The 27,482-nt window shown below is 37.3% G+C and overlaps 2 protein-coding genes across 6 annotated transcripts in view; one reads left to right on the plus strand and one right to left on the minus strand.

Annotated features, from left to right (window-relative positions):
* Positions 1-27,482, minus strand: part of LOC138712054 (neurotrimin-like) — a 236,606-nt gene that overhangs the window by 189,999 nt on the left and 19,125 nt on the right. The gene's annotated exons all lie outside the window — the stretch shown is intronic.
* Positions 1-27,482, plus strand: part of LOC138712053 (sodium-coupled monocarboxylate transporter 2-like) — a 156,194-nt gene that overhangs the window by 90,458 nt on the left and 38,254 nt on the right. For 4 of the 5 annotated variants that reach the window (XM_069843444.1, XM_069843445.1, XM_069843446.1 and 1 more), the window contains exons 3-5: positions 10,728-10,952; positions 24,431-24,590; positions 26,042-26,159. In XM_069843444.1, the coding sequence (XP_069699545.1) occupies positions 10,744-10,952; positions 24,431-24,590; positions 26,042-26,159 (487 nt within the window). In that variant the 5' untranslated portion in view covers positions 10,728-10,743. The remainder of the gene's footprint in view (positions 1-10,727; positions 10,953-24,430; positions 24,591-26,041; positions 26,160-27,482) is intronic. The other variant, XM_069843447.1, reaches the window with a different exon arrangement.

Raw genomic sequence — 27,482 nt, forward strand, 5'->3', positions numbered from 1 at the left:
CGTAAAACATTTACTACTGAACTTCATTTGCTGAATCTTTGCGCATACAGTACTGAAAGATGGGAGATTCCTCAGAGCTCAGCATGACCCCCATTGCGCACCCTGCACAACTCATAACGGTGATGCAATTCAGTCCATGTCCATTGTAACATAAGAGGGATGATTTGTTGAAAATCTTGGTTAATTTTTACTCTCAGCTCATCAATGTTTCTGGGTTTCTGTGAATAGACAATGTCTTTAAGAGAACCACACACGAAGAATTCAGGAGGTTCTGTGAATAGACAATGTCTTTAACAAAACTCCACACGATGAATTCAGGAGGGGTCAGATCTGGGAAGTTTGGGTGTCAAGCCAAGAGACAGCTGCTTCTCGTACTGGGTTTCGCTTGCGATTTCCTGCATGTTTTTTTAGCACAGAACCTATTTATACAAATGTTCGATACCACAACATTATGAAACCGTATTTAGGTACATTACGCACACCATACCTACGTCGAAATTCCCTTTGAACTCTTTTAACACTCTCAAATTTAGCATACCAAAAAACACATTGTGCCCGATTTTGATTTGTAGTAGCCATTTTAATTATATACGATTTTCATTTGTCCTTTCAGATTATGCATTGTTGTTTGTCATATGGAAACTCTCATCTTTTATTCATAATATAACTAGTAACTACTATCATAATACTCTTAGATTTATAATAATAAATTAAAATTATCCATACCCAAACAGATCAGATTCTATTATTGTTATATGCAATACGATTATCATATTATGTTATGCCTATCATAAACCAGTCTCTTTTGAATTATGGCGTTTTATTGTGAGAAAATAGTGTCTCTGCAAAGACGTTTTTCTTCTTCAGAAAAAATCTGTGCGTATTCTTAAGGGTTATGGTCCAAGAGAACATTGTAACTCCTTATTCAATGAATATTTAATTCTCTCTCATCACTACATGTTTTTACTAATATTATGTTAATATACAGTATGAACATTTATATAAACATGATTCTGGTAATACGATACATTGTCATGAAACTAGAAATAAAATAACCATAATGTAACTATTCTTAAATGTGGTTTTAGCCATTTTGTTGTGTGTGAAACTTTTTAATAAAATTCCTTTTAGCATTAGAAATAATGATAATGGAAGAGTTTTTAAAACTAAATTAAAAGACAAGCATCACTGAAAAAACTATTAAACAATATAGGAATACAGTATATTGAACGTAATTTTAACTAATTTGTAACGGGCGAAACGCCTCTCGCCCCCGGTCTGCAAATAAACAACCCGTCTCGTCCCCGGATGAAATATGTTTCGCTAATCCAGGAACCCGTCTCGTCCCCGGCTTAAATATTTTTCGAATTCTGGCAATCACAGACCTTTGTAGTAAACATAATTTGTCTTCTGAGCCTACCACAGTGGTAGTAGATTTTGAAAAGGCTATTCACAATAAAATTGTTAACAAATTATGGCCTTATGCAAAAATAAGTGGCTGTAGGTTTCATTTGACGAAGGTTTGGTAGGCGAAAATTCAGAATCTTGGTATGTCAAATAACTATAAAGGAAAGAATGAAATTGGGGCATGGCTGAGTTGGTGTTTGGCCATCTGAGGTCGAAGAATGTTTCGTCTTCTATATGCTGCCAATGGCGCTGAATGATCAACAATTGGCAAAATTTTAAGAATATTTGACGAACACTTATTTGTTTCCGTTCTCTTCATTCCCACCGACAATATGGGCTGATTTTTCTGCTGCACTTACCAAACTATAAATGCCTGTGAATCCTTTCACTCACACCTTTCCAATACTTTCTACTCTCCACATCCTTCCATAGCCACTTTTATGAAAGCTCTACTTGACTTTAAATCAGATACTGGTCAAGTATAAGAATGGGGAATACTCACGCCTGCAATTTGTACGGATAATATCGCATAATTACAGTTAAAATGAGACCTTGTTTTCTTTTAAACATCTGACTTTTATTCATTTTTAAGTAATTTCATTATTTGATTAAATTTTTTGTTATAAAATAGACACAATTATACTCATGAAAGATAAAATTTTTAACCACACTAACCCGCAAGATAGTTGCGCAGTTCCAAGTCTGCACAAAGTGGGGGGAATACTTTGTCTATACCTGGTTTCACCTCTTCCTGCACATCCGAGACGAGTTGGACTATAGGATTAACGCGCCGAGAATTAGGTGGGGACGACTTAGACTATTGCATTAACGCACCGAAAATTACGTCGGGACGAGTCGGTCGATTCTGGGACGAGACGGTACCTGCCCTTTGTACCTGTAAATAGTTTTAAATTTGACTACGCCTATTACAATTTTGTATTATCTAACTGCTTTTAAATAAACTAAACTAAACTAGTTTCATTTCATCACGCTTCGTTAGTTTTAATTATCTACATTCAATGTCACTGAAGTTTTCACTTATGAACGTTAGAACGCCACAGCTATTTATAAGAGACATTGAACTGCTTTGACCCGGCATTTCAAATCAAAAGCAAAAGCTGCATTTTATTTTGTTTAGAGGGACTTCAATTAGTAAGCAACTTGATATAAATATTACATCATCTAGTTTATCGCTGTCCGAGCCTCATTTGTCTCCCCCCACAGTGGTGTAAATGTTTGAAATCGCCACTAATGCTGATAAACTGCCTATTGATACGTAAAATTGAATTTCCAGTTCATTTCAGACTGCTTCATAACACTCAATAAATTTATTAAGCTAACACATCGCACCATTATTCATGGAATGCATTTGTGCGTATCAGTGCTGGTCGTTAGTGGTGAAAATAATCCGCATTAGAATTGGACGGACGCTTCAGCTCCCCTTGTAAGATTAAGTTGCTTTTTAGAAAGACCCATACACCGATTTTGGAGACGTAGGATCTTAAAGTTGAAAATATTGCATGATATATGTATGAAATGTCGTAAAAAAAACTGTAAAACATAAAGAAATTCGAAAACGCCAAAACCAGATCTGAAGCCGATAAGACGAAGGTTTTAATAAGTATGGGAAGAAACACAAAACAATAATAATATAAGAGCAGCTATTTTGGAATACGTAATTACAAAGTATTGAACTTATATAGCGAACTTCAATTTATTTTAATCAAAGATCAGGACATCAATTGACCTGTGTGTGGATGTCAGTGATGTCAAAGCAAGCGCATTTTTCTGACCTTGACGTCGAGCCCGGGCAGCAAGCGCTAAGTATGAAAAGAGGAAGGGTTGTGTATATGAATAAGCAACCTGTTAGATTAAGAAAACAGTGGTGCACAAATTTCAAACGGAACGTGAAATTTTATGTCGTTATTTTTATATGGCTCCTTTCTGTTTAATATTATCTATATTGTCTATAAAACAAAAGTACTAACACTGATTTCTTAATATTGCACTTGTGTTTTAAATCTTAATAACATAATAGAGAGTTAAGAAGGAATATTCACTTAAACTCCATAGTAGTATAATATTATACTGTATTAAGTGGATGAAACACATCATTCATAAAGAAAGTGATATTCCAAAGAAAGAGATTGAATATGACATGATAAGTTGGAATTTATATTGATGGTATCTTTAGCCTTAGAAAAGTAATCAATAAACTAACAAAAACAGTATTACAGTACAAAGCAAAGTTACCTAGGTACTGTATCTGTTTTAAGTGTAACTAATATTACATAACAAAACTTTTATGGCATTATGCTTTTAAGGTGATATTTGTGAGCAACTTCCTATCATCAGAATATTAAATTATTTTCTCGAAATCTTCTGAAGCTATAGAGCTGACATTTTTACAACACATGGGCACGTATCTTTTGCTTATGATGTAACAGTAGTTGCTTTGTTAACTCATTTTCTTACAAACAATTTCCATGCGAATATTTTCAAAATTTTCAATACACTATCTTCAGTAATACGTATAGGCCTATACGGTATATTAGATTTACGAAAACATTCTGTAAGGCTGCTAAATAAATAGGCCTATACCTAAAAATTTCACTTTTCTATACGAAAAGACTTGTGAAAAATGAGCATTAAAATTAAAACTTACATTCTTATAATGCACTTATACTTCTCAGACAAATCTAAAAATTAACATGGATACAGTTTTAATAAGTTCTCTTCCCTTTATCTACTGAATCAGTGCTGGCCGTCCCTGAATATAGCTCGACCAAGCGGCATATACCACCTCTTCCGTCTGTAAAGCGCTCAGGCTCTCCTGGGCTCTAAAGCGCGCGCTTGCTCCTGTGGGCATCAATTGACATGCCTGAGTGTATGTATATATACAGAGTGATTCACGAGGATTTACAGTCCTTTACGGAGCTTATTTCTGAAGGCATCTTGAGCAAAAAATGTCATATAAACATAGTTTCTATTCTCAATATTTTCACAGTTGCACTAATTTAAAGTTGTTTGTAAAATAAGTTTTTTTCTTTAGTTTGAAGATAAAAGAATAATACAAAGTATCATTTCTTTAATTGGTAAGTATTATGAAGCTAAAAATATGTTGTGAACTCCTTAGTTGCTTCGTACAGACATCTTTTTCTATTTTTAACTAGAAAATTGCATTATTTTTACACACTTATCACAACAATTATTACAAATCACACCACTTCCACCAACTTAATTATTTGCAGTTAAATTTTGCATCCTAATTTACAATCTTGGAGAGTTTACAACACATTAAAAAATGTCGCCGTCCGCATGAGTACACTTGGCCGCACGCTTGTGAACGCCACTCTTTGCTCTACGTAACTGCATACGGCCATCTTCGATTTCCGTAGCGCTCGCCCTGGCTGCGTGCACGCTGACCAAGATCACGCGTTCACAGCAATGCGTTCGAATAACAAAACGTAACTCAGTAAATATTGAGAATAGGAACTATGTTTATATACTATTTCTAGCTCAGAATGTCTTCGGAAATAAGCTCCACAAAGGACGGTAAATCCTCATGAATCACTCTGTATATATACAAGGTGAACCGTAGGTAACGTCTTTAATTCTGGTGGATGATTCGTTTAGCAAAGAGTAACAAAAATTAAATACTACTTTGCTATGTTTTGAATAATTTCGCAGAAAATTTGCATTTTAAAATACATTACGAGATTGTGCAACGCTCTGTAATCAGTAGGGAGTGCAAATAAGTCTCTGTTGCTTTGAACAACCCCTTCATCTGGCTTCTTATGAACAGAGAAGTAGAAAAGTCATCGTCACTGACTTTGTTTTTAAACTCGTAAGAAAAATACAGATGATATACTGTTTAATTTTTATGTTATACTGTGTTAGAGAACACTGTTCACTTCACGTTAAACAAAATCTTGAAAAATTTAAAATAAACTTTACAACCTATTTTAATTAAATATTCAGAGAACACATCAGTAAGATAGGCTTATTTCAAAATAAATTTAAAAGATTAAGAAATATTTCTACACTCCCATTTCAATTGAATATTCTCAGGAATTAAAACAATAATTATGTATAGTGTTCTCCTAGGCTTCCGCGGCTGGTGTACATGGTGTGTGGATAAGCTTCAGGGCTTTAAAGCGGTCGAAACGTTAGCCACTAACACCAAGACAACGCGGTAGAAGCCCTGAAGCTTATCCACACACCAATAATTATGTATATTTCACGTTATAAAAACAAGGTTATTAAACTCAAAGGCAAAAAAAAAAAAAAAATACGATATGCTATTTTACGTTAAAGGAACAAAATTAAATATAATATTTTAAACTCTTTTGATGTAATTTCAATTAAACTGTATGTGGACACAAGAAGTACGAAAAGCTTATTTTTACGTTAAAAAATCAATTCAATTATTTAAGAAAACTACATTTGTCGTACTGCAAGCATTTTCAGGCAATTAGAAACAGTTCCCTCCCACTTTCATTTTAAAGAGGTAACCGGTAAACTTGCATACAAGAAATCAAAATTTCCGAGACGTCTTTAAAACCAAACGTTTGTGTCATGTTTGCATTTCGCGTTTTCTCAACCGTCGTCGTTTCGAACACGCCAGCTGTTCAGGGTACTTCGTCTACGACAACGTACTGTATAGCTGCCTCTCTGCAGTCAATAATAACCATTACATCGTTGTCACACTGCACTGCGTTTTAAAATTCCTATGCTGAACGAAAAGTTCCATTTGTTCGGATAAAATTTCTGCAAATTTAAAGGACAAAACTAAAATTCTTTCAATCACTTATAATGATACAATGCTCTCTTAAATTGCCTGAGCAGTCCACACCTGTGGAGTAACGGCTAGAGCGTCTGGCCGCGAAACCAGGTGGCCCGAGTTCGATTCCCGGTTGGGGCAAGTTACCTGGTTGAGGTTTTTTCCGGGGTTTTCCCTCAACCCAATATGAGCAAATGCCGGGTAACTTTAGGTGCTGGACCCCGGACTCATTTCACCGGCATTATCACCTTCACCTCATTTAGACGCTAAATAGCCTTAGATGTTGATAAAGCGTTGTAAAATAACCAATTAAAATAAATAAAATTGACTGAGTATATTGGGAATTAAATCAATGACTTTCCCAAAACGCGGAATGAAATGTTTCATATAAAACAATTTTCATCTGGAAAAGGAAGCAAAAAAACGAGAAAAGTAGTATTAAGCTCTTTCATTTGAAATATCTCAAAGAATAACCCTATGAAATTAATGATATTACTTGCAGCATATATAATATAAGAAATGCCTTAGGGTTAGAAATTAAGTACTGATATTTAGAAACAATACATAGCAAAGAGATTATACAAAAATTACTTACAGTTACGAATTAAATACATTAGTTGTAATAATAGTAGTAGCAGCAGCAGCAAAAAGTGTAGTGACAGGAATAGTAGCACTAGTAGCAAAAATGTTTGTATCAAAGATATTTTAATTGGTTATTTGAAGAGCTTTATCAACTGCTGTAGTTATCTAGCATCTGAATGAGATGAAGGTGATAATACTAGCGAGATGAGTCCAGAGTCCAGCGCCGAAAGTTACCCGTATTTGTTCTTAGTAGACTTATAATAGGCCTAAGTTGAAAAAGTGATTTTCGCAAAACTTGATTTTGTTTACCAAAGCAATCCTTTCTCTTATATATGGTATAATAGTATAGCAAATGTATCAAGATCTCTCAGGAGTATCCTGATCTCCTTCCTTTATTATGTTGACTGCATGTCTAACTCTATGCGATTATGGAAATTTGAGAAAAATACTTTTAAAACACATAAATTTACCGGTAATTTGAAGTTTGGAACAAAATAACGCTGAGGTTTGTATAAAGAAACAAAAGAATCAGGAATAAATGTATCTACTGTGATGACGGAATTAGGTCAAAACAGCCCGCAACATGGCGTGCGGACCGCAGAGAAGATATTGGATTCCTGTCCGAGAAATACTTAGCTGGCTTGTCTTCAAACTTGGAAGGAAATGAGTTCTAATTTAGTGGCTTGCGATATATTTCAGTAACGAACGAAAATGAAAGAATACTACTTCTCAAAGATAAAGAGAATGCAGCCAAGATATCCGAAGCGAAATGACTGCCCATTTTATGAAAGCAAGAGAGAATGGAATAAGATGTAAATTACTTCCTAAGGCATAGTTATTCTTTGCCATTAAATGGGTTCTGTATTGCATGTTATTCGGTCGTATAAGGAAAATTTCTTTATTACTGCCTTTTTCTACGCATTTCTTAACTACAGGAAAGGAAGTTGGGGCACACAAGTCTACACAATTTGAACACAATGACCCTTAATGGTATAATTAATGGAACAGACTATGATCACCATATTATTATTTTCAGTTGCAGGAAATTATATTTTTGGGGGAAGTGAAAGTGGTTAAAATCTTGAGTAAAATGAAAAGAACGTAATTTTTATGGGTGGGGAAAAATCAAATTATTTTTCTCCGTTAAAGGGATATGCGATACTAATCTTTCTTATCACCAATAGCAGATACGTAGAATGCCTAACGCAATGGCTTCAAATTTTACATTTCGGCAGATTATTATAAATGAGAAATGAAATGAAAACCTCAAGCTATTTTTGACCATTTAATTCATAACTATTATATCCAATCAAGTATATCCTCACAAGTACGATAAACGAAATACTTTATTTCAGATGTTAAAATGACAAACCTTAAAAAAATCTCACATAAACCAATGCTTGACACTTACACATAGCAAAAAGGCTCTTTGATTCACACAAGTTAAATATTTAGGTATTATTATTGACCATCAAGCATATCTTCTTCCCGTGTAACAGATTGCGTAAAACAATCCAAAAAATTTTCATTCTCCGCTCTTAACTATATATTATGTTCTGCGTATAGTGTATTTAGCTCTGTTTCAATTTGTAATTAGTATGGTATAACTTATTACGTGATGGTAGAATGGCAAAATCGACACCCCACCTTTTAATGTTGCTCCAAAAAAGAATTATCACATTAATTTTTCAGGAATTTAGAGTATCATATCTAGAAAAAATGTATGAAAAACATTGCTGATTTACTAACATAAAAATCTAAATTAATTTTAAATTGATCCTCATGAATACTGTTTGAGACAAAATTACAGATTTTTTTTTCTAAATACACTCATATGCCACACAACTGCTGGATTAACACATAGCATAAATTTTGGACCCAGAATATTATAATGCACTAATTAGAGCAATCCCTAAACTAAGTACACTTATACATAGATTTAGGAAACAAATTAGCTCAATTATTTAATTGTTTTCTCTTTTCTTAAGCTAATTGAGTTAAAAATTGAAGTTTAATACACATGTACTTTTGTAGTTTCTATACTTGTATATATTATTACATTTTACTCTATGTTAATGCTATTGTACTGAATAAACACTCTTCAGTTTTATAAAGTATTTCGTATAACTAAACTGAACTGCGTCCGAACACGAGCTTCTCCTCTTTCAGGCTGCAGGTTGTAGTGAAAATCTAATATATTAAATAAATATTTTTTTAACTTGAAATTTATTTAAATCACCAGAGCTTTACGCCTCATATTCTCTCATTTTATTGTGTATAGATGGTGCTATCAATGATACTACTTGAAAGATTACCAAACTTTTCGATGAGGGATATAAATAATTTAGGTATTTTTCTTAATTTGTACATTTTTTGATGAGTTCATCATATCTTAATTTTAAACGAATTCGAAAACATGGTTGTGTGGAAGAGAAAGCCCTTCGGCCTTAACTCTGCCAGCCAAAATAAATCATTATTATTATTACTATTATTATTATGGGGAAGAAATTTTCTCATGAAATTTTGGGCGTGTATGGGACCGGTGCCCACCCAGCATCATGATGCACTTGGGGAGCTGCGATAGGTAGCGAAATTAAGTTGCGAATGCCAGCTATAACGGCTGGGGAGATAATCGTGCTAACCACACGATACCTCCATTCTGGTTGGATGATCGTCGACCTCTGCTTCGGAATATGAGCGTGAGGCCAGCAGCCGGCTGGTCGGTCTAGGCCCTCCACGGGCTGTAGCGCCACGGATTATTATTATTATTATTATTACTATTATTATTATTATTATTATTATTATTATTATTATTATTATCTCTTTGTGCTGAACTGTAATTAGTCACTGGATGTTGTACAGCACATTAAATATAAGTAAATAAATAAATAAAAATAAATAAATAAAAATAAATAAATAATAATAATCACATTAATTATTACTATTTTCATTATTATTATTATTATTATTATTATTAATATTATTATTATTATTGTTATTATTATTATTATTATTATTATTATTATTATTATTATTATTTAAAACATAAGTGTTTATAGAATGGTCTTAAATTTATTGAATCATATTTAAGTACTAGAACCCAGGGAACTAAAATTAATTATCAATTTTGTACAATTCAAAATATAAATTTAGGCGTGCGAAAGGTTACTGTTTCAGGGCCAATTTTATTTTTAATATGTATACAGGAATTTTTTAAAGTTACTTTGGGAAAATTTAGAGGCACTCTAAATTCATATGCTAATGACACAGTTGTAATTTTTAGCGGTTATTCCTGGACTAATACAATTATACGAAATTGCCAATAATGGTATAAATATAATTAAATTGTCTATAGAAGAATTTCCTTTCACTAAATGTTCCGAAGACTACATTTCATTTACCTTAAATGCCAGTGATTTACAACAGTTACATTTTTAACTTCATCACTAAATCGCAATGAATACTATAAAAGATAATGATCCACGTTTGCGAGTGAATTATTGAAACTGGTTTCAGGAAACTGAAAGATAAAATTGATTTAGAAATAAAATTACAAGGATTTGAGTGGAAGGACAGGGGAGTGTGAACGAAAATCTATTTGCAGACGATATTCCATTTCTGTGGGACAAGAGCGTTGAAATTTTCAATATCTATTATAAGGCAAGTGTGTTATTGTAACTTAATTGCGTTTTTACGGCACTAATTCTGACGGCCACAAACGCAGTCCTCGCCGATAACCCGCGCGCCGGTACATCGGTAAACCAAACCGATAACAACTCTACTTCCAATAATTAATCTCTTCTTATATCCTGATTACGTTTCTTGTCGAGGAAAGTGTAACCAGCCATTATATTATTATTATTATTATTATTATTATTATTATTGATATTATGATGTATATATTATATTACGATAAAAATTTTATAAAAAATGCTACTTCACTTCTGGCTTGCAGAACAGACTTCTAATCGATGGAGAATGCTACATGTGGAATGGGGCTGCACAAACAGCCCCTCCTGTTCGGGTGGTTCGACTTCACAGTCTTCGGCGCCATGTTGGTCGCTTCGGCGCTTGTGGGTGTCTACTTCGGCATCTATAAGAAGCAGGATACTAAAGTTGCCTACCTGCTGGGCGGAAAGTCAATGAGCACGGTACCGGTAGCAGTTTCTCTCGTGGCTTGGTGAGTTGCCTTATATCATAGTACGTTATTAATATCACTGCACAACTCTATATTCCGTGAAGGGAAAGAAAGGCCTTGGCACTTCCATAAGACGCGCCTTATACCCCACTCTATCTCGCTGTATCAAGGTGAATAGCAGCAAACGGAAAGTACAGCAGCTTAATTTTACAGTAGAAACAATATGCAAAATGTATACTTTTAGATTGTGATGAAACGGGCCTAGTTTTCGGCTTTTATATGTACCGTATGGACACATTCACACGGTGTGACAATGTTTCTCTCAAAGTATATATTTTATACGTCAAGGAATTTGCTATTACCACACGTACTGCAAGGTAAGTGATAAAAATCGACAGGGGGTTTAAGGAAATCTTATAGATTGTATGAAACGTCTATACTCAAATTAAAGTACTGTATAGTTTCAGAAAAATAGTGTCTGCCTCAATTTTCAGAGCTTCAAATTCAAGACATTGCACAAGCTTAGTACTCCGAAGCAGTGGTGCATATGAGAGCGCTTTGGTAGTTATTTAAATTAATTAAAGGTCTCCCTGCAAAAAAGGATGGCTCCACGTTTTGGTCAAATTAATGTTTTACTTGTTTCATACGTTAAAAAATATGACCGATTTGTTTTACAGGAAGTATGGTGTGATTCCTAGCATTTGGTAATAAGTTACAGCGGAATTGAAGCTGAGCTCTCAATCGTTTCGTTGCAAAAAGGAGGTAGTTTCTGGAGCTAGCGACAGAAAGTTTAAACTCACCTTTAAAAAATGTTAATTCAACATTTAATGATACTCCTTAAGTAAAAATAGTTGAGGTCTATTACTAATTTTATTTTGCAACAAGCTTCACGCACATAAAACATATTTTAAGACTGAGAAATCGTCTTTTTTCGTGAAGTAAGAAAATGGTTCAAATGTTGTGTTCATCTATATGACCATCCCTTGCTTTGATGACAGCTTTACAAATTCGGGGCATTCTTGCAATCAGTTTTTGTAACACCTCTGTAGTTATAGAGCTCTAGACCAGCAAAATACACTGCCACAGCACATCCACATTAGTAGGGGCCGCTTTTTTGCTTTCCTTTCAAATTCCTCCCAAGTGGTGACGAATTAGTGACAAATCCGGTGACTAGGGCGGCCAGGTAATGTATTTTGGCATTCCTGCTGTTACTTTAATACTGATATAGTTCTTACACATCTTTAAAGTATGTTTAGGGTCGTTGTTTTGTTGGAGAACAAAACCACGTCTTATTAGTCTTGTAACAGAAGGCACAGCATGGAGCGAAAGAATCCAATGATATTCCTTTTTTTCTCAAAATACCAGCCACTTTTACTAAGTCTCCAACTTTATCATTCCCGAAACACTCCCACACCATTACAATACCACCTCCATGTTTCACAGATGGGGTGAGACAAATCTCCAGCATTCTTTTCCCAGGACAACAGCGGACTTATTGTTGACTATTTGAAGCAGATTTCTCGAATTTTGATTCATCCTTCCACAGGACATTTTTCCAGTCGTCTATGTTCCAATTTTGTTGCCCCTTGGCTCATTGCAGCCTTTTAAGCTGTGCTGGTGGGTTAGCAATGGTTTCCGCACAGCTATGCGACCAAACAATGAAGTTGCACTCAGGCGACTTTTTACTGTTGACACCGATACCGACTCCTCCCTGGCAGTATTTGTTTCACTGCAGTTGGATACTGCTAAACGTTGTCTGTCACGTTTGCCTAACAATATAATCCTGTTGTCTTCAACTTTGATGTTTTTCTTGGATGTCCATTGCATGGTCGATCAACTTAGGATCCAGTCTCTTCTCTGCGCTTCAATCCAGAGCAAACACTACAGTCAGAAATGACCAGTCTTTCAGCAATTTTTCTGTTTGATCATCCTGCATCTTTATATGCACGTGCCATTGCTCTCTTTTCTTCACTCCCATTGGAGTTTTTGTGCTTAAGTGCGACAGCTTCATGTGAGCAGATTTACTGGCATGTAAAAGAACTGCGGGACAAAATACCGTCACACGGGCGACGCTGATATAACCTCGGCAGTTACAAGCATCGTTAAATAAAACATAATTTAAATTTATCATTAAATTTACAAAATTAACATAACATGTTTGTTTTTAATCCTTGCAAATATACATCAGTCTCTTTATTCAGGAGCTGTAAATCACTTTCTTACGTTCGATTCTATCTACATTAAATTACAGTTATATTCCACGCTCTCCGTTTCTCAACTTCTCTGTATGCATAATAACCATGCGTACTTTAATAAAGTCTTCTGATTTGCATACATAGTTTCTCCAGCTTGCTCGCACATTGTGCCAACTGAAACTTTCCAATTTTCTGAGTTTAATGAAACACTTACAGATAACGGGAAATTACATGTAAAATCTTAGGATCTGCATCTGTTTCTGAAGACAGACTCTCATATGAAATACATTTATTTTAAATTTGATACAACTGCATATCTCACCGTCTTTTTTATCACCACAATGAAATTTTCGTGTTCTTTCTCAACACTAACAAATTATTAGATAATATAATTATTGTTATTATAAATACTGATATTTAATTTTAGATAGCTAAGGACAGTTTAAATAAATGATAAGTCATTTTAAGTACTTATTGGTACTAGTAAATTAAAGTTTCGCAAAAGTTGTCGTCGTCATCATCACCATTATTGTCATCGCTGTCATAATCTTCAAAGTCTAGACCAGTCGTGTCAGTTGATGTCCATAGGTTCAAGCGCGCGCTTTAGAGCTCAGTGTACCCGTAGCTCTGGTCGGCAGATTAAACAAGAACAGACTAGTCCACTATTTGATTAGTGGAAGCCATAGGCCAGGATTGTGCAACGCGTACGCTGGTTACACGCAAGAGAACATGCATCAAATTTAACTAAGAATGGAGACTTTTATTTTTTAGTAAGGGAAGTGGTGCGGACGCAGAATTATGTAATATTCAAAAACGTATTATCATAAAAAAATGTAACGTCTAAAGACATTACGAAAAATAACACGAAGTAAAGTATAAAAATATTGAAGTGTCAACAGATTTTACTTTATAAAGAATTGACTTCTGATGTAAGTATATGAAATTAATTACCGAATTATATTAATTTAAAATTTGTAAATACGAATAATCTCATAACAGTTACTATGCTCTTTCGTTATTTCGCAGATAGCAACATCTGACGAAAAATAAATTACATTATCAGTTAGCTATGAGATGTCCCTCAAAATTTCAAATACATGTCTCTCATGAACTTTCAATAAGAGTTGTATTCTAGATTATGTAGCCAAAATATCTCCCAATGATATAAGAAACTACAAAGAAACATATTTATCCACAAACACTGAAGCCAAATGAATAAAAAAATTAGCAAGGGAAGAAAGAAGCACAAGACTTACGTAAAGCATCTATTTTTTTATCATTATTTCTTAATGAAAGCACAGACGTGTCTGACATCTCTCAGTTTGTAGTTTTTGTGCGTGGTGTAGGCTAAATGAGAACCTCATGCTTACAAAAGTACTAAGTTATATTGAAATTGGTGGGAATTCATAATTTAGATTTTAGGTAGTACAAATATATAACTGAATGTTGAACACAGCATGACTTTAAAGTGCGTGTTTTGTTATAATGTGACATCATATTTTCTGAGAGAAATTGGTTTATGTTACTAATTTCAGTCGTGTCATTATCAATTATTAGGCTTACTTACCTTTTTACAAAGCAATGTAGAAAAGAACAATGGATATCTATTTATAAATACTGTTATTCATGTCACATTTCGTCTACGTCAGCGGTGACCAAAACTCGAACGGCAGTGATTACACGCGAGAGACAGTCTATTAAGTAAAGAGATGGGGGAGAGGTACATGGCATGAAAACTTGAAGCAGTAATTACGAGAGGGAGAGACCGATTTATTAGCGAAGTGATATCTCCATATTTTTATTACATGTATTCGCGGGGATGTTCTGGCGACTTCGTTAGAATTAGCTTCCTCACACAGGGGTTTCGTCACTTGTCAGCATCGGACAGATTTAGGGCCACCTTGAGCGGGGTTTCGTATAGACTCGATGAAGCATAAAAGCCGGAGTCGGACTAGACCCGTGGGAAAGATACTGCCAAGCTTGGGTTTTCCAAAGAACGGGTATTCCTGTGAGATAGACAAACTAATTAGATGTTATGGGAAATCCAAAGTTTAAATTTAGAGATGACATATTTCGCGCCCAATAAGAAGAGATCTTGGTCCAGCTTATGAGGTCACTTTGGACCAATAGGGAATAGATTTTAGGCCAGTTAGTGACGTAGTTTTTAACCAATAGGATAGTTAGTTTTAGCGTAGGATAGGTTTTTATAAATAAGGGTGACGGGGAGCGGAGATCATCAAGACGACTACTATTCCGCCGCGGAGCGGAGATCATAAAAACGAGTTCGCATCGTGTCGGCGGCCCTACATACAGGGCACAATAACTACTTCGTTTGGTGTCGACGACTACTATTCCGCTTCGGAGCGGAGATCATCAAAACAACTTTACTTCGTGTCGGCGGCCTTACATACAGGGCAGAATAACTACTTCGTTTGGTGTCGACAGGACTACTATTTCGCTTCGTGTCGTAGTGTACGGGACAGAGTATTGAATTTATAGTATCGGATAGAGCTTATTCAGAGCTGCAACTGAGTCGATACAGAATTGCGACCAACGATTGAATTATAAGTCAGCCGGAAATACATACTCTAGGGTTTACCAAGTGGATACGACAATAAACTTATAGTTTTGAAGTTTACGCTGCCTTTTATTTAAGTAGCCGGCTTGGTATTATTCCCGACATCAACCTACACCACAACCGTACCTCGGCTACCCTGAGTGAATCTCACGCAACATCGAGACGCACCCACCCTCAAATGGCGCCCAACGTGTGGTCACAATAACCACTCACCCTCAAATGGCGTCCAACGTGGGAACTCAATAACGGCATCCACCCACAAATGGCGCTTTCCAACGTGGGGCTCGAAGGAAGACAGCTGTTCCAGTGACCGGCCCCGGGTGCGAACACAGCACCAAACAACGAGGAGGACCGGACGGAGCAGTTCAGCCCTGCATAGCCGAGGAACGACGCTGGAAGGCGGGAACAGAACCAAGCCGTCGCGACATCACGACAACACTAGAGAAGACAACACGGGGACCACCAGAGAAGGCGACTCGGAGAGGCTGTGGCAAGTATGAATAGAAGACGTACAAATGTGTATATATGTATATGATATTTTGGGGGAATAATTATAAAGTGTATATGTTTCAATTTCTGGTGTGATATTTCGGGTGTATATATATATATGTATTTTTTTTTGTGTGATATTTTGGGGGAAAGAGTGAAATAAGTGTATTGCGTAATTTGTTGGAAGTGAGTCGAGTGCAAATACAGGCCTAGTTAGATTATTATTGGGAAAGCAAGCGTCGGATAGATGACAGAGTGGCGTATAGATGATACTACGTAGCCATAGGAGTAAAGTAGTTAGGAAAATACGAGAAAGACGAGGAAATAGAAACAAGGGAACCATGGAGCAAAGGAAGGACGAGGAAATTATGGAAATTAGGGAGGAGGTCGAGAATAACGCAGGACAAGAAATAGAGAGAGAGCGAACGGTGGAAAAGCAACAGAGTAGAGACCGCGGCAAAGGGGAAATGACGCTAGAGCAGTTGTGGGAGCAGATGAGACACTTCATGGAAAATAATTCAAGGGAAAGTAGAGAACAAATAAAACAAATGGAAACTAAATTAGAGAATAACTCAAGGGAAAGTAGAGAGCAGATTCTGAGGGAAAGTAAAGAACAAATAAAACAAATGGAAACTAAATTAGAGAATAACTCAAGGGAAAGTAGAGAGCAGATTCTGAGGGAAAGTAAAGAACAAATAAAACAAATGGAAACTAAATTAGAAAATGACTCAAGGGAAAGTAGAGAGCAGATTCTGAGGGAAAGTAGAGAACAAATAAAACAAATGGAAAATAGATTGGGGGAAAGTTCGAGAGAGATTAGAGATCATATTGCAAAATTAGCGGAAAGAGGAAACAAGATGGAGGACAAAATAGAGAAGCTAGAGGGGAAATTAACCGAGAATGGGATCGGAATGGAGAACCAATTGAAGATAGCTATGGATAGGATGTCAGAAAGTATGAAGGATTTAGAAGTTAGAGTTAGAGATAGCGCTACCAGAGAGAATAGCGATTTAAAATCAGCTGTGGAGGAAACGATAGTGGAAAAGGTTCGGGAAATTCAGAATTCGGTGGAAGAGAAAATAGGTGAGATGGATCAGGAAGTGGACGGTCTCAAGCGAGCCATAAAGAATAAAGAAAGGGCGGATAACGAATGTTTGGAAGAATTAAGAAGTAAACTAAACTCAATAAACGACGTACTAAATGGGGGTAGTCCCGCAAATTTAAGCGGACATAGCAGCTCGGACCGTGCAGTTTCTAGACAAGAGGGCACAAGTGAGAGCCCGGCATCAGGTAGCAACATAAATGTAAGACATGTTAACAATAGTGTTGGTGAGGAATGTCAGACCTCACGGGATGACGTGCGTAGTGAGTTAATAAATGTAAACGACAAGGCATATTTAGGCCGTCCCCAGTACCCCACTCACATTTTGAATGAGATTGGTTACCCTATTTTTGATGAGGTTGAATTTTCAAACCCACATAACTACATAAGTGAGATAGAAACGTACTTTAGAGTAAGAGGGGTGCCGGATGACTTAAAAATGACTGTCGTACGAAAGAGCCTAAAGAGCCGACCACTCAACTGGGCGCTAGTGGCCCTAGGGGATAATGTCACTTATGAGGAATTCAGAGAAAAATTTTCGGAGAGATACTGGGGACAAAGACAACAACAAAGAATTAGGAAGGAAATTAATCAGAGCAGGTTTGACGCGGGAAGAGGCGTCTCTATGATAGACTATTTTCTTGAAATTGTTAAGAAAGGGAAAAGCCTCAATCCGCCAATACCGGATTCAGAGCTGATCCAAACTGTGATTTCGCAGTATCCCGAGAACATAAGATATAATCTGATCGTAGCAGGGCCCCGAGACTTCGGGGAAACAATAGATTTATTGACTGCGCTGGATGGTTCGGACGCCACGCACTATGAATGTAGTGGACAGGCAGATTATGAACATGGCAAAGGAAAGGGTTCAAGCCCCACCGACCAGAAAGCGGGGAAGGGGGCAAGTACGGCCTTTTCATCCCCAAGGACAGGAGCCCAAAATCAGAGTAACTGGGGTGGTGACAGGAGCCCCAACAATGCACATAGTCGGTACCATAATGGCCATAACGGAGGGAAAAGTCCCAACAGGGAGAGAAGGATTGACCCGCCCTTTGGGGGTCCTTACAATAATAGTAGGAATAACCAGAGTAGTCATAACAGGATGAGGAACGATAGAGGAGGTGTTGGTCCCGTGCGTAGGGTTAACCACATAAGATGGTACACGGGAAGACAAGAAAATGGAAATAATAGGCTTAGAACCCAACCACGCTGGCTTAGGAACAGAAATTACAGACAGGGATTCTGGCAGCCTAATTTTAGCAGGGGACCGCAAAATCGAGGTGATTGGAGGAGACAGGAGCAGGAGAGAGATAGGCGAGACGTCCTACAAGAAATGGCCTCACAAGGGTGCCATAGGCCACCTACACAGTGTAACGTGGGACAAAGTAGGAATAGAGACATGAACGGACGTCAGCAAAGTCCGGTCAGAATAAGTATGGGCCGGGAGCCTATAAATAGTAGAAATAGAGACGAGATAGCAGTGGAACCGACTGCGTCGCACTCGGGAAACTGCTAGACAGAAGTCTCAAGGGTTCGGAGATTTCTGTAGCTAAGTGCAATAAGTCACTATCCAAAGAATCCACCAACGCGGTAAGCGTAAAGAGACAGAGCGAGATTACTAACCCAGAGTTAGAAAATAATGGGACTTATGTATTGCCTTATATAGATGCCAAAATATTTGGGATAAAGTGTTGTGTGTTGTTGGACTCGGGCTCCACAAATAATGTATGCAGCTTGGAATTTTTTCAAAAGGTTAGGGATTCAGGAATAAAACTGCAAACGTTACCGATATGTTCACTGTACTGTGCAGGCGCCCTAAGTAAGAAGAAGGAAAAGGTAAAATATCAAGTATGGTTCGAGTTAGAGTGCGGAGACGTGAAATTAAATGCTATTTTTCTTGTGATACAAAGGTTGACTACCGACATCATTATTGGAGTAGAAAGCTTCTATGAATGGCACGCGCTATTAGATTTCAGGGAAAACAGACTAGGGGTTACGGCAGGTAACGGCAGTGTAGGCCATGTCCCATTCAGTAGCAATAGCGCTAGATCGGAGTTAGATGAGAGAACCGCGGGAGAGATAGAATTACAGGAAGAGTTATTTTTTGTAGAGCACCTCAAAATTTGTAAGAATGTAATTATAGAGGTTAATCCTTGGGAAGGTAATGAGGTAACTAGGGGAGTGTGTCAAGTAGGCTGCGGAGAATGCGAGTTGTGTATCGGCGAATTAGTCCAGGCGAGACAATTAGGACGTAATCTCGTTAGCGGTAGGGCCAGATATTGTAATGAGATTTCGCCGGGCGATCTTAGGCAGGTAGACGCGTATAACAATAGGAAGACAGATACTTTCGAAATAGTGAGAGATAAAGTTAACCAGGCACACGGCCTGAGTGAGAGTGAAAGAAAACGCCTAATGGATGTTGTAGGTAGCCATTTAAATGTCTTTTCAGACGCGCCGGGTCTGTGTAGAGTGTATACACACAAAATTAAGGTGGTAGGAATGGAGGAATTTCGGCATAAATGTAGACCCATCCCCCTATCTTTAAGGGATCAGGCAGACGAAGTCATAAATGATATGTTAAAAGACGGAGTTATAGAAGTATCGGACTCGCCTTACGTAAATGCATTGTGCTGGGTTAGGAAGCCCAATGGAAGCTTAAGAGTAACAATCGATGCCCGACACGTTAACTCGTTCTCAGTTAAAGATAATTTCAGGACGGAGTCAGTGGACACTTTGTTAGGCCGTATCAGTGACTGTTCTATATTCACTAGTTTGGACTTGACCAGTTCGTATTGGCAGATTCCGCTGGACGAGGACTCGAGAAAATTCACAGCGTTCCTACATAACGGGAAAGTTTATCAGTATACCCGATGCCCATTCGGCATCGCGAGTTCTGGATCTGCGCTACTAAGAGCACTTGACATAATTTTTGGTGATTCGACGAAAGGTTTTCTGGCACAGTACATTGACGATTTTCTTATATATGGCAATAATGTGGATAGGCATATTAGGGATATTGATTTTGTACTTACTAAATTGAGAGAGGCTGGTATGACAGTCAAGCTGGGGAAAACAGCATTTTTTAAAGTTGAGACAGTTTTCCTGGGTTACGTAATTTCGTCTGACGGAATTAGACCGGACCAAGAGAGAATTCAGAGCATTTCGAGGATCCCGCCGCCGCGGAACCGGAAACAGGTTCGTAGATATCTAGGTATCCTACAATACCAGAATCGGTTTCTCGTCAATTATGCTAAGCATGTAGCCCCACTCAGAGCATTGTTGAAGAAGGATACACCCTTCAGGTGGGGGTCGGCAGAGCAGGAAGCATTCGATCGAACGAAACTGCTTTTTGCCGACTCAATTCTGTTGGAAAGGCCTAACGACAGCCTACCTTTTCAGATTTATACGGATGCGTCTTCATATGGATATGGAGCAATTCTATGTCAGACAGATGAAGATAATAAGCGACATGTGATTGCCACAGCTTCTAGGGGACTGTCGCGTACCGAAAGCAACGCATCAATCACGGAACTTGAGATTTCTGCTGTGTACTTCGCACTACAGAAGTTCCGTCAGTATATCTTTAATAGGCAGATCATCATATTTACTGACCATGTAAGCCTAGCGTTTCTGAGTAGATGCAAATTGACGAACTCTAGAATATCTAGATATGTGCACGAAATTTTGGCTCATGATGTGACGATTAGACATATTCCGGGGGCAGACAATATCTTTGGTGATTGTCTCTCTCGTTTGAATTCCAAATCGGGGCTACCGGAAACTATCACCGCCCCCGCGTACGAAATTGCCGTGATGAAAATTGATTCCACGAGGAATGGAGCTCTGACGGGAAAATTTCGGAAAATTGCAGATTTGCAGCAGGAGGATTCCACGATAAGGGCCTTAATGGACAAAGCTAGAGAAATCTCACAGGTGAAAGACGAAGTGTATGGATTGCGCTCTGGTATCTTGTATAAATTGCATGGTAGGGATATCCAGAAGTGGAAGATATACATACCTGCGAGTATGGAGAATGAACTTATAAACAACTTTCACCTATCTATGTGTCACTCTGGGAGTGATAGGATCATTTTAACTATGTCAGAATCATTTTATATTAAGCAACTGTCAAAGAAGGTTAGAAGGGTAATATCTCGTTGCGAGGTCTGCCAGAGGGCGAAACCTCTAAATGTAAGGTATGACAATGTACCACAGGTCATTATCAGGGGTAAAAAGAATGAACTTGTAGCAGTGGACGAACACGGTCCAATGCCCACATCGTCCTTCGGACACAGGTACATATTTGTTACGTACGATGTCTTCACAAAATTTGTAAAGATTTACCCTTTAAGAAATATCTCTAGTAAATTGTGTGCTGACAAGCTGGTTAGAGACTACATACCGACTTACGGCCCGGTAACAGCGGTGCTCAGTGACAATGTGTCGGTACATAAATCGAAAGTGTTTTGCAAAAGGCTGGAAGATGCGGGCGTGAAACTATACAATTGCTCCGCATACTTTCCCAGCGGTAATCCCTGCGAAAGAGCGCTTAGGGATATATCATTGTACCTCCGTATTCTGTGTCACCGAAACCATAAGGACTGGTTTAGGCAATGTGAGGTGATTGAGAGAGTCATGAACCACTCTATCAATCCAACGACCGGAATAGCTCCGATCAAACTTATGTTAGGGATCGATCCCGATCCCATGATAAAGAGTTTGCCGCAGGCAATACAGGAGGGTGAGCCTCCTAGTGATGAACTACTGTGTAAACTAGCTTTCGACCGAATCAGGAAAAAGGCTGAGTATAGACTCGGTAAAGTTAAAAGATATCGCCACAAATGGGAGCCCTCACCCGGCGATTTGGTATTGCTTAGGTACGTGAAGTTATCTTCTGCCCTTAGAGGACGTTACTCACGCATGGAGCTACTGTACGAGGGGCCCTACGAAATTAAGAGTAAATACGGAGACCATACTTTCGAATTGGTAGAAAGGGGAAAAAGTAAACCTGTTGGTAGGTACCACAAGCAACTCTTGCGGCCTTTCAAACAGGAGAGGCTAGGAGGCAGGTATGAGAAAGAGTAAGGATAGTTAGTATCACGCGTACAGCTAGGTGAACATGTACAGGGCGGCTGGTACAACCAAGCACGCAGAGTGTGTAACTGATCAATGAATAAACAATTGTAAATATGTGAATGAATGGTATTGTACATATGTAAATGTGAATATAAATTGTACATTGTTGTGCTTATTGTGTGAGAGCTGTGTACATAGAAAGGCTTGTGAAGATATATGTATTATTTATTGTAATTGCTTGTAGTGATATTATAATCAGATTGTATTGTAAATAATGTGTTACCGGCTGATAGCGTAGGGGAACTGTGAGGCTAGTTATAGGCAGAAAGCGGGGACATCTCATAACATTGGAAACTCTTTCGGGAATTTCCAATGGTTATGTAGATGGGCATTTGAAGCAGTAATTACGAGAGGGAGAGACCGATTTATTAGCGAAGTGATATCTCCATATTTTTATTACATGTATTCGCGGGGATGTTCTGGCGACTTCGTTAGAATTAGCTTCCTCACACAGGGGTTTCGTCACTTGTCAGCATCGGACAGATTTAGGGCCACCTTGAGCGGGGTTTCGTATAGACTCGATGAAGCATAAAAGCCGGAGTCGGACTAGACCCGTGGGAAAGATACTGCCAAGCTTGGGTTTTCCAAAGAACGGGTATTCCTGTGAGATAGACAAACTAATTAGATGTTATGGGAAATCCAAAGTTTAAATTTAGAGATGACATATTTCGCGCCCAATAAGAAGAGATCTTGGTCCAGCTTATGAGGTCACTTTGGACCAATAGGGAATAGATTTTAGGCCAGTTAGTGACGTAGTTTTTAACCAATAGGATAGTTAGTTTTAGCGTAGGATAGGTTTTTATAAATAAGGGTGACGGGGAGCGGAGATCATCAAGACGACTACTATTCCGCCGCGGAGCGGAGATCATAAAAACGAGTTCGCATCGTGTCGGCGGCCCTACATACAGGGCACAATAACTACTTCGTTTGGTGTCGACGACTACTATTCCGCTTCGGAGCGGAGATCATCAAAACAACTTTACTTCGTGTCGGCGGCCTTACATACAGGGCAGAATAACTACTTCGTTTGGTGTCGACAGGACTACTATTTCGCTTCGTGTCGTAGTGTACGGGACAGAGTATTGAATTTATAGTATCGGATAGAGCTTATTCAGAGCTGCAACTGAGTCGATACAGAATTGCGACCAACGATTGAATTATAAGTCAGCCGGAAATACATACTCTAGGGTTTACCAAGTGGATACGACAATAAACTTATAGTTTTGAAGTTTACGCTGCCTTTTATTTAAGTAGCCGGCTTGGTATTATTCCCGACATCAACCTACACCACAACCGTACCTCGGCTACCCTGAGTGAATCTCACGCAACATCGAGACGCACCCACCCTCAAATGGCGCCCAACGTGTGGTCACAATAACCACTCACCCTCAAATGGCGTCCAACGTGGGAACTCAATAACGGCATCCACCCACAAACTACAACCAGTGGTGGTTCGTGCACTAGCATTGAGTTCTTCATCAACCCCGCGAATAAAAACCGTAAGCTTTGTTGTATCAGTAACGTCACTACTGTCATCAAGAACCAATAAAGAATATATACAAATTTTATTGTTTTCTTTTTAATATTCCCCATGAACACAATCAGAAATTTCCTGAATACTCTTCTAGATATTTAGTCGATAAATGCGCAGTTTTTCAAAATTAATTAACAACTTTCATTAGACAAATTATTGTCAGCCACCTTGATCATTACGCTTTTATAAAACTCTCCTTCGTTGGAAGGCTTAAGAGAACGAGCTATTTCGTTCGCCACTAGATAGCTGGCTTCTTTACATTTATTTATGTCATCTTTCTCTTCATGACGATGATTTAAGGCTGATTTCAATTCTTGGAGTTTAATAGATCGTTTCATTATTATTATTATCATTATTATTATTATTATTATTATTATTATTATTATTATTAATAAATTTAAGTAGTTTTAATATCTCTCGAACTGAAATGGATTTCAAGAAAAAATTATTTTAAAATATAATAAGTAATATATTTGTTGTTGGCAGCCACATCTCGGGCGTCACGGTGCTGGGCGTTCCATCAGAGATCTACGTGTACGGCACACTGTATCTGCTGGTGTGCTTCTCCTGCATCTTCGTGGCTGTGGTCACAAACTACGTGTACCTGCCCGTGTTCTTCGAGCTTCAACTCACGTCAACCTACGAGGTGACTCTCAGTCCAATGTTTTCCCTATTCAAAGTCACATAGATCTGTAAAGGTCACGTATATTTGATATTTATTAGTAGCCAACTTGACAATTCATAGTTATGGTGGACCATTAAATTTCTGCTTTTCGATCTACCATCCCTTTAATATACACACATACTCATTTGCCAAGTATTTACTGATTACTTTCTATTCTTCTGTTATAACTGAATTGTTATTTATCATCTTCTTTTCTCTCTCATAGCTAAACTGTCTCATTTTCATTTTTCGCTTTTCTATTAAATATTATAATTAGAGGTTCGGAAGTAAAACGTAAGTGGCGTTTCAGTATTTTGAAGTTAACACATAGGTAAACATTTGGTCGGCGAGAAAGGCACGTAAGTAAAAAAATAATAATTTTTCAGGAGAGACTTTCTTTTTAATTTACTCTTAACTGAATATAAGTATAATAATGAAATTCGTGTGTGTTTGTAAGACCCTTTTTAATTTAAAATACAAGAAAATTTATTATTTCAAAAATTAGAAAAAATGTTAGACTTATGTGATTAGGTACAACAGAAAAATCGACTTTTTTTACTTACGTGCCTTTTCCCGCCGACCAAAGTTTATAAATGCAACAGTTTGAGTAGTTTCCAATAAAGTAAAATCTACACACTTCTGATTCATTCATTCGTTCGTTCGTTCGTTTCGTTCGTTCGTTCGTTCATTCGTTCATTCACTCATTCATTCATTCATTCATTCATTCATTCATTCATTCATTCATTCATTCATTCATTCATTCATTTCTTAAATGTAGGATCTATAGTGCGAGGTACTTAAAACTTCCACCTTAAATATCTCATACACTGTTACTGATATCGACGAACTCTTGTCGTGAGATTTAAGGGCACTTAACAACTCAGAAATGTAGCCTATAGCGAATGAATATTAAATATAAAAACAGTAAATTCATCCCAAAGTTATATTTTTTTTCTGAAGCAATAGCCATATGTGTAGCAGAGTTTAAACTAAATATAATTAGAGTAACAATGATGTTTACCTCATGTTTCTAATGCAAACAATGAACTAAATACTCTATTAAACGTTTATCCTTCAGATGGAAAGTCTGCTGATACAAGAAAAACTATAGCAGAAAATGAGTATGTTACTTTGTTTACTGCAATAACAGAAACAGAGGAAAATTTCTTTTAAAACTTGTTTAAAATATTTCTTTTTCCCCTCTTTATAGAGTTTGTACTACATAGTTTCTTAATAAAATCAAAAATCGGACATCTACAAGCAGTATTCGATACTTCTTACTCAACTTATATAAATTTGTGCGTTAAATGAATCATTATTTGAGGATTTCGGACAAATAAAACTATTCTTAGAAAATTTAAAGAACATTTGCAGCAATGACAGCTTCACAAAGGACAAACACTATTGTGTTAATCGACTCGTGTCTGTTGCAGTATCTGGAGATGAGATTCAGCCGAGGTGTACGGGTCATGGCTTCGGTGTTGTACACCATTTCCATGTTGCTCTATATGCCCATTGTAGTGTACGTGCCGGCTCTAGCCTTCAGCCAAGGTAATTCCCACTTATTTTTAACAGTAACGATACATTGTTTTGTGTGAAGCCAAGCCATTCAAGCATCATAAACTCTTCTCTTTTTCTCTTATACAAGCATTGATTGGAAGCTGAGGGAAGATGTTTGGATTTCTTTGAATAGGGACTTTGTATTCATACCTGTTTCTCTGTACAAGCTGCATTTAACCTTTATCATGTGCATAAAATACTGGATGTAACTAAATGTAATGTCAAAATTTTTGGGCCATATTCCTCTCATATAGAAAAAGAAAAAACGTTATATAAACATTGATTGGAAAAAGCTTTATTTCCTTTTTACAGCCATTTTAATATAATTCTGGTATAATTGCGGTACATTACGTAAAAAAAATTGCATACCACATGGAAATGTCAATGTTTCAACCCAGCATTGTTGGTGACGTTTTGATGGGACCTCATGTTCCAGGCTCAACAGAGAAAGATACAAACTATTCTTACAGTTTACCTTGTTTTTTTTCTGTTACACCATTTGCCGTTGGAAATACGACGAAACACGTACTTCATGCAAGATGAAGCTTCTGCACAGTTCAGTATCAATGTTCGTCGATTTCTATATCGAAGATTCCGTGACATGTATAGGTAGAGATGGACCAATTCCTTGGCCTCCGTGTTCTCCGGACTTAAACCCACTAGAATTATATTCGTGGGGTCATTTAAAAGAGCTTATGTATTGAAACTCGGTGGAAGATGAAGAGAGTCTTCGAGCCCGTAATTTGGAAGATGGGACAATACAACATTCTCCAAGGATACATTAGCACATCTCGAATTCAATGCGACAGCGGGTTGAACATGTATCCGTTCTAACAGCAGCCTTTTTGAGCACTTCCTGTAAGACAGATTTCCATGTGGTATGCTATTTTTATTTCATAATGTACCGCATCATAGGTACAATGTAAGCAGAGTTGTAGAAAAAGGGGTGTAACAAAGAAATACAGCGTTTCCGGACGAATGTTCATAGAATAATTTTTCAATCTCTATATGATATGCTCCTAAAGTTTCGACATAGTGTAAATTATAGTTACATTCTGTATATAGACTTAATACAAAACATACGTGGAGATTAAAATTAAACAGTGAAAATTTTAAATGCATTGCCTTAGTAAAAGAAAAAAAAGAAAGAAAGAAAGAAAGAAAGAAAGAAAGAAAGAAAGAAAGAAAGAAAGAGAAAAAGAAAGAAAGATCAAATCAGCCGTGCGTGAAAGTGTACAGAAAGATACAAAAAATAATAATGAGATATAATGAAACGTTAAAAAGGTAGGATGCTATCGGTCATCAGAGACTACA

This window comes from Periplaneta americana, chromosome 13, assembly GCF_040183065.1.
Source record: "Periplaneta americana isolate PAMFEO1 chromosome 13, P.americana_PAMFEO1_priV1, whole genome shotgun sequence".
In the NCBI taxonomy this organism is placed as follows: Eukaryota; Metazoa; Arthropoda; class Insecta; order Blattodea; family Blattidae; genus Periplaneta; species Periplaneta americana.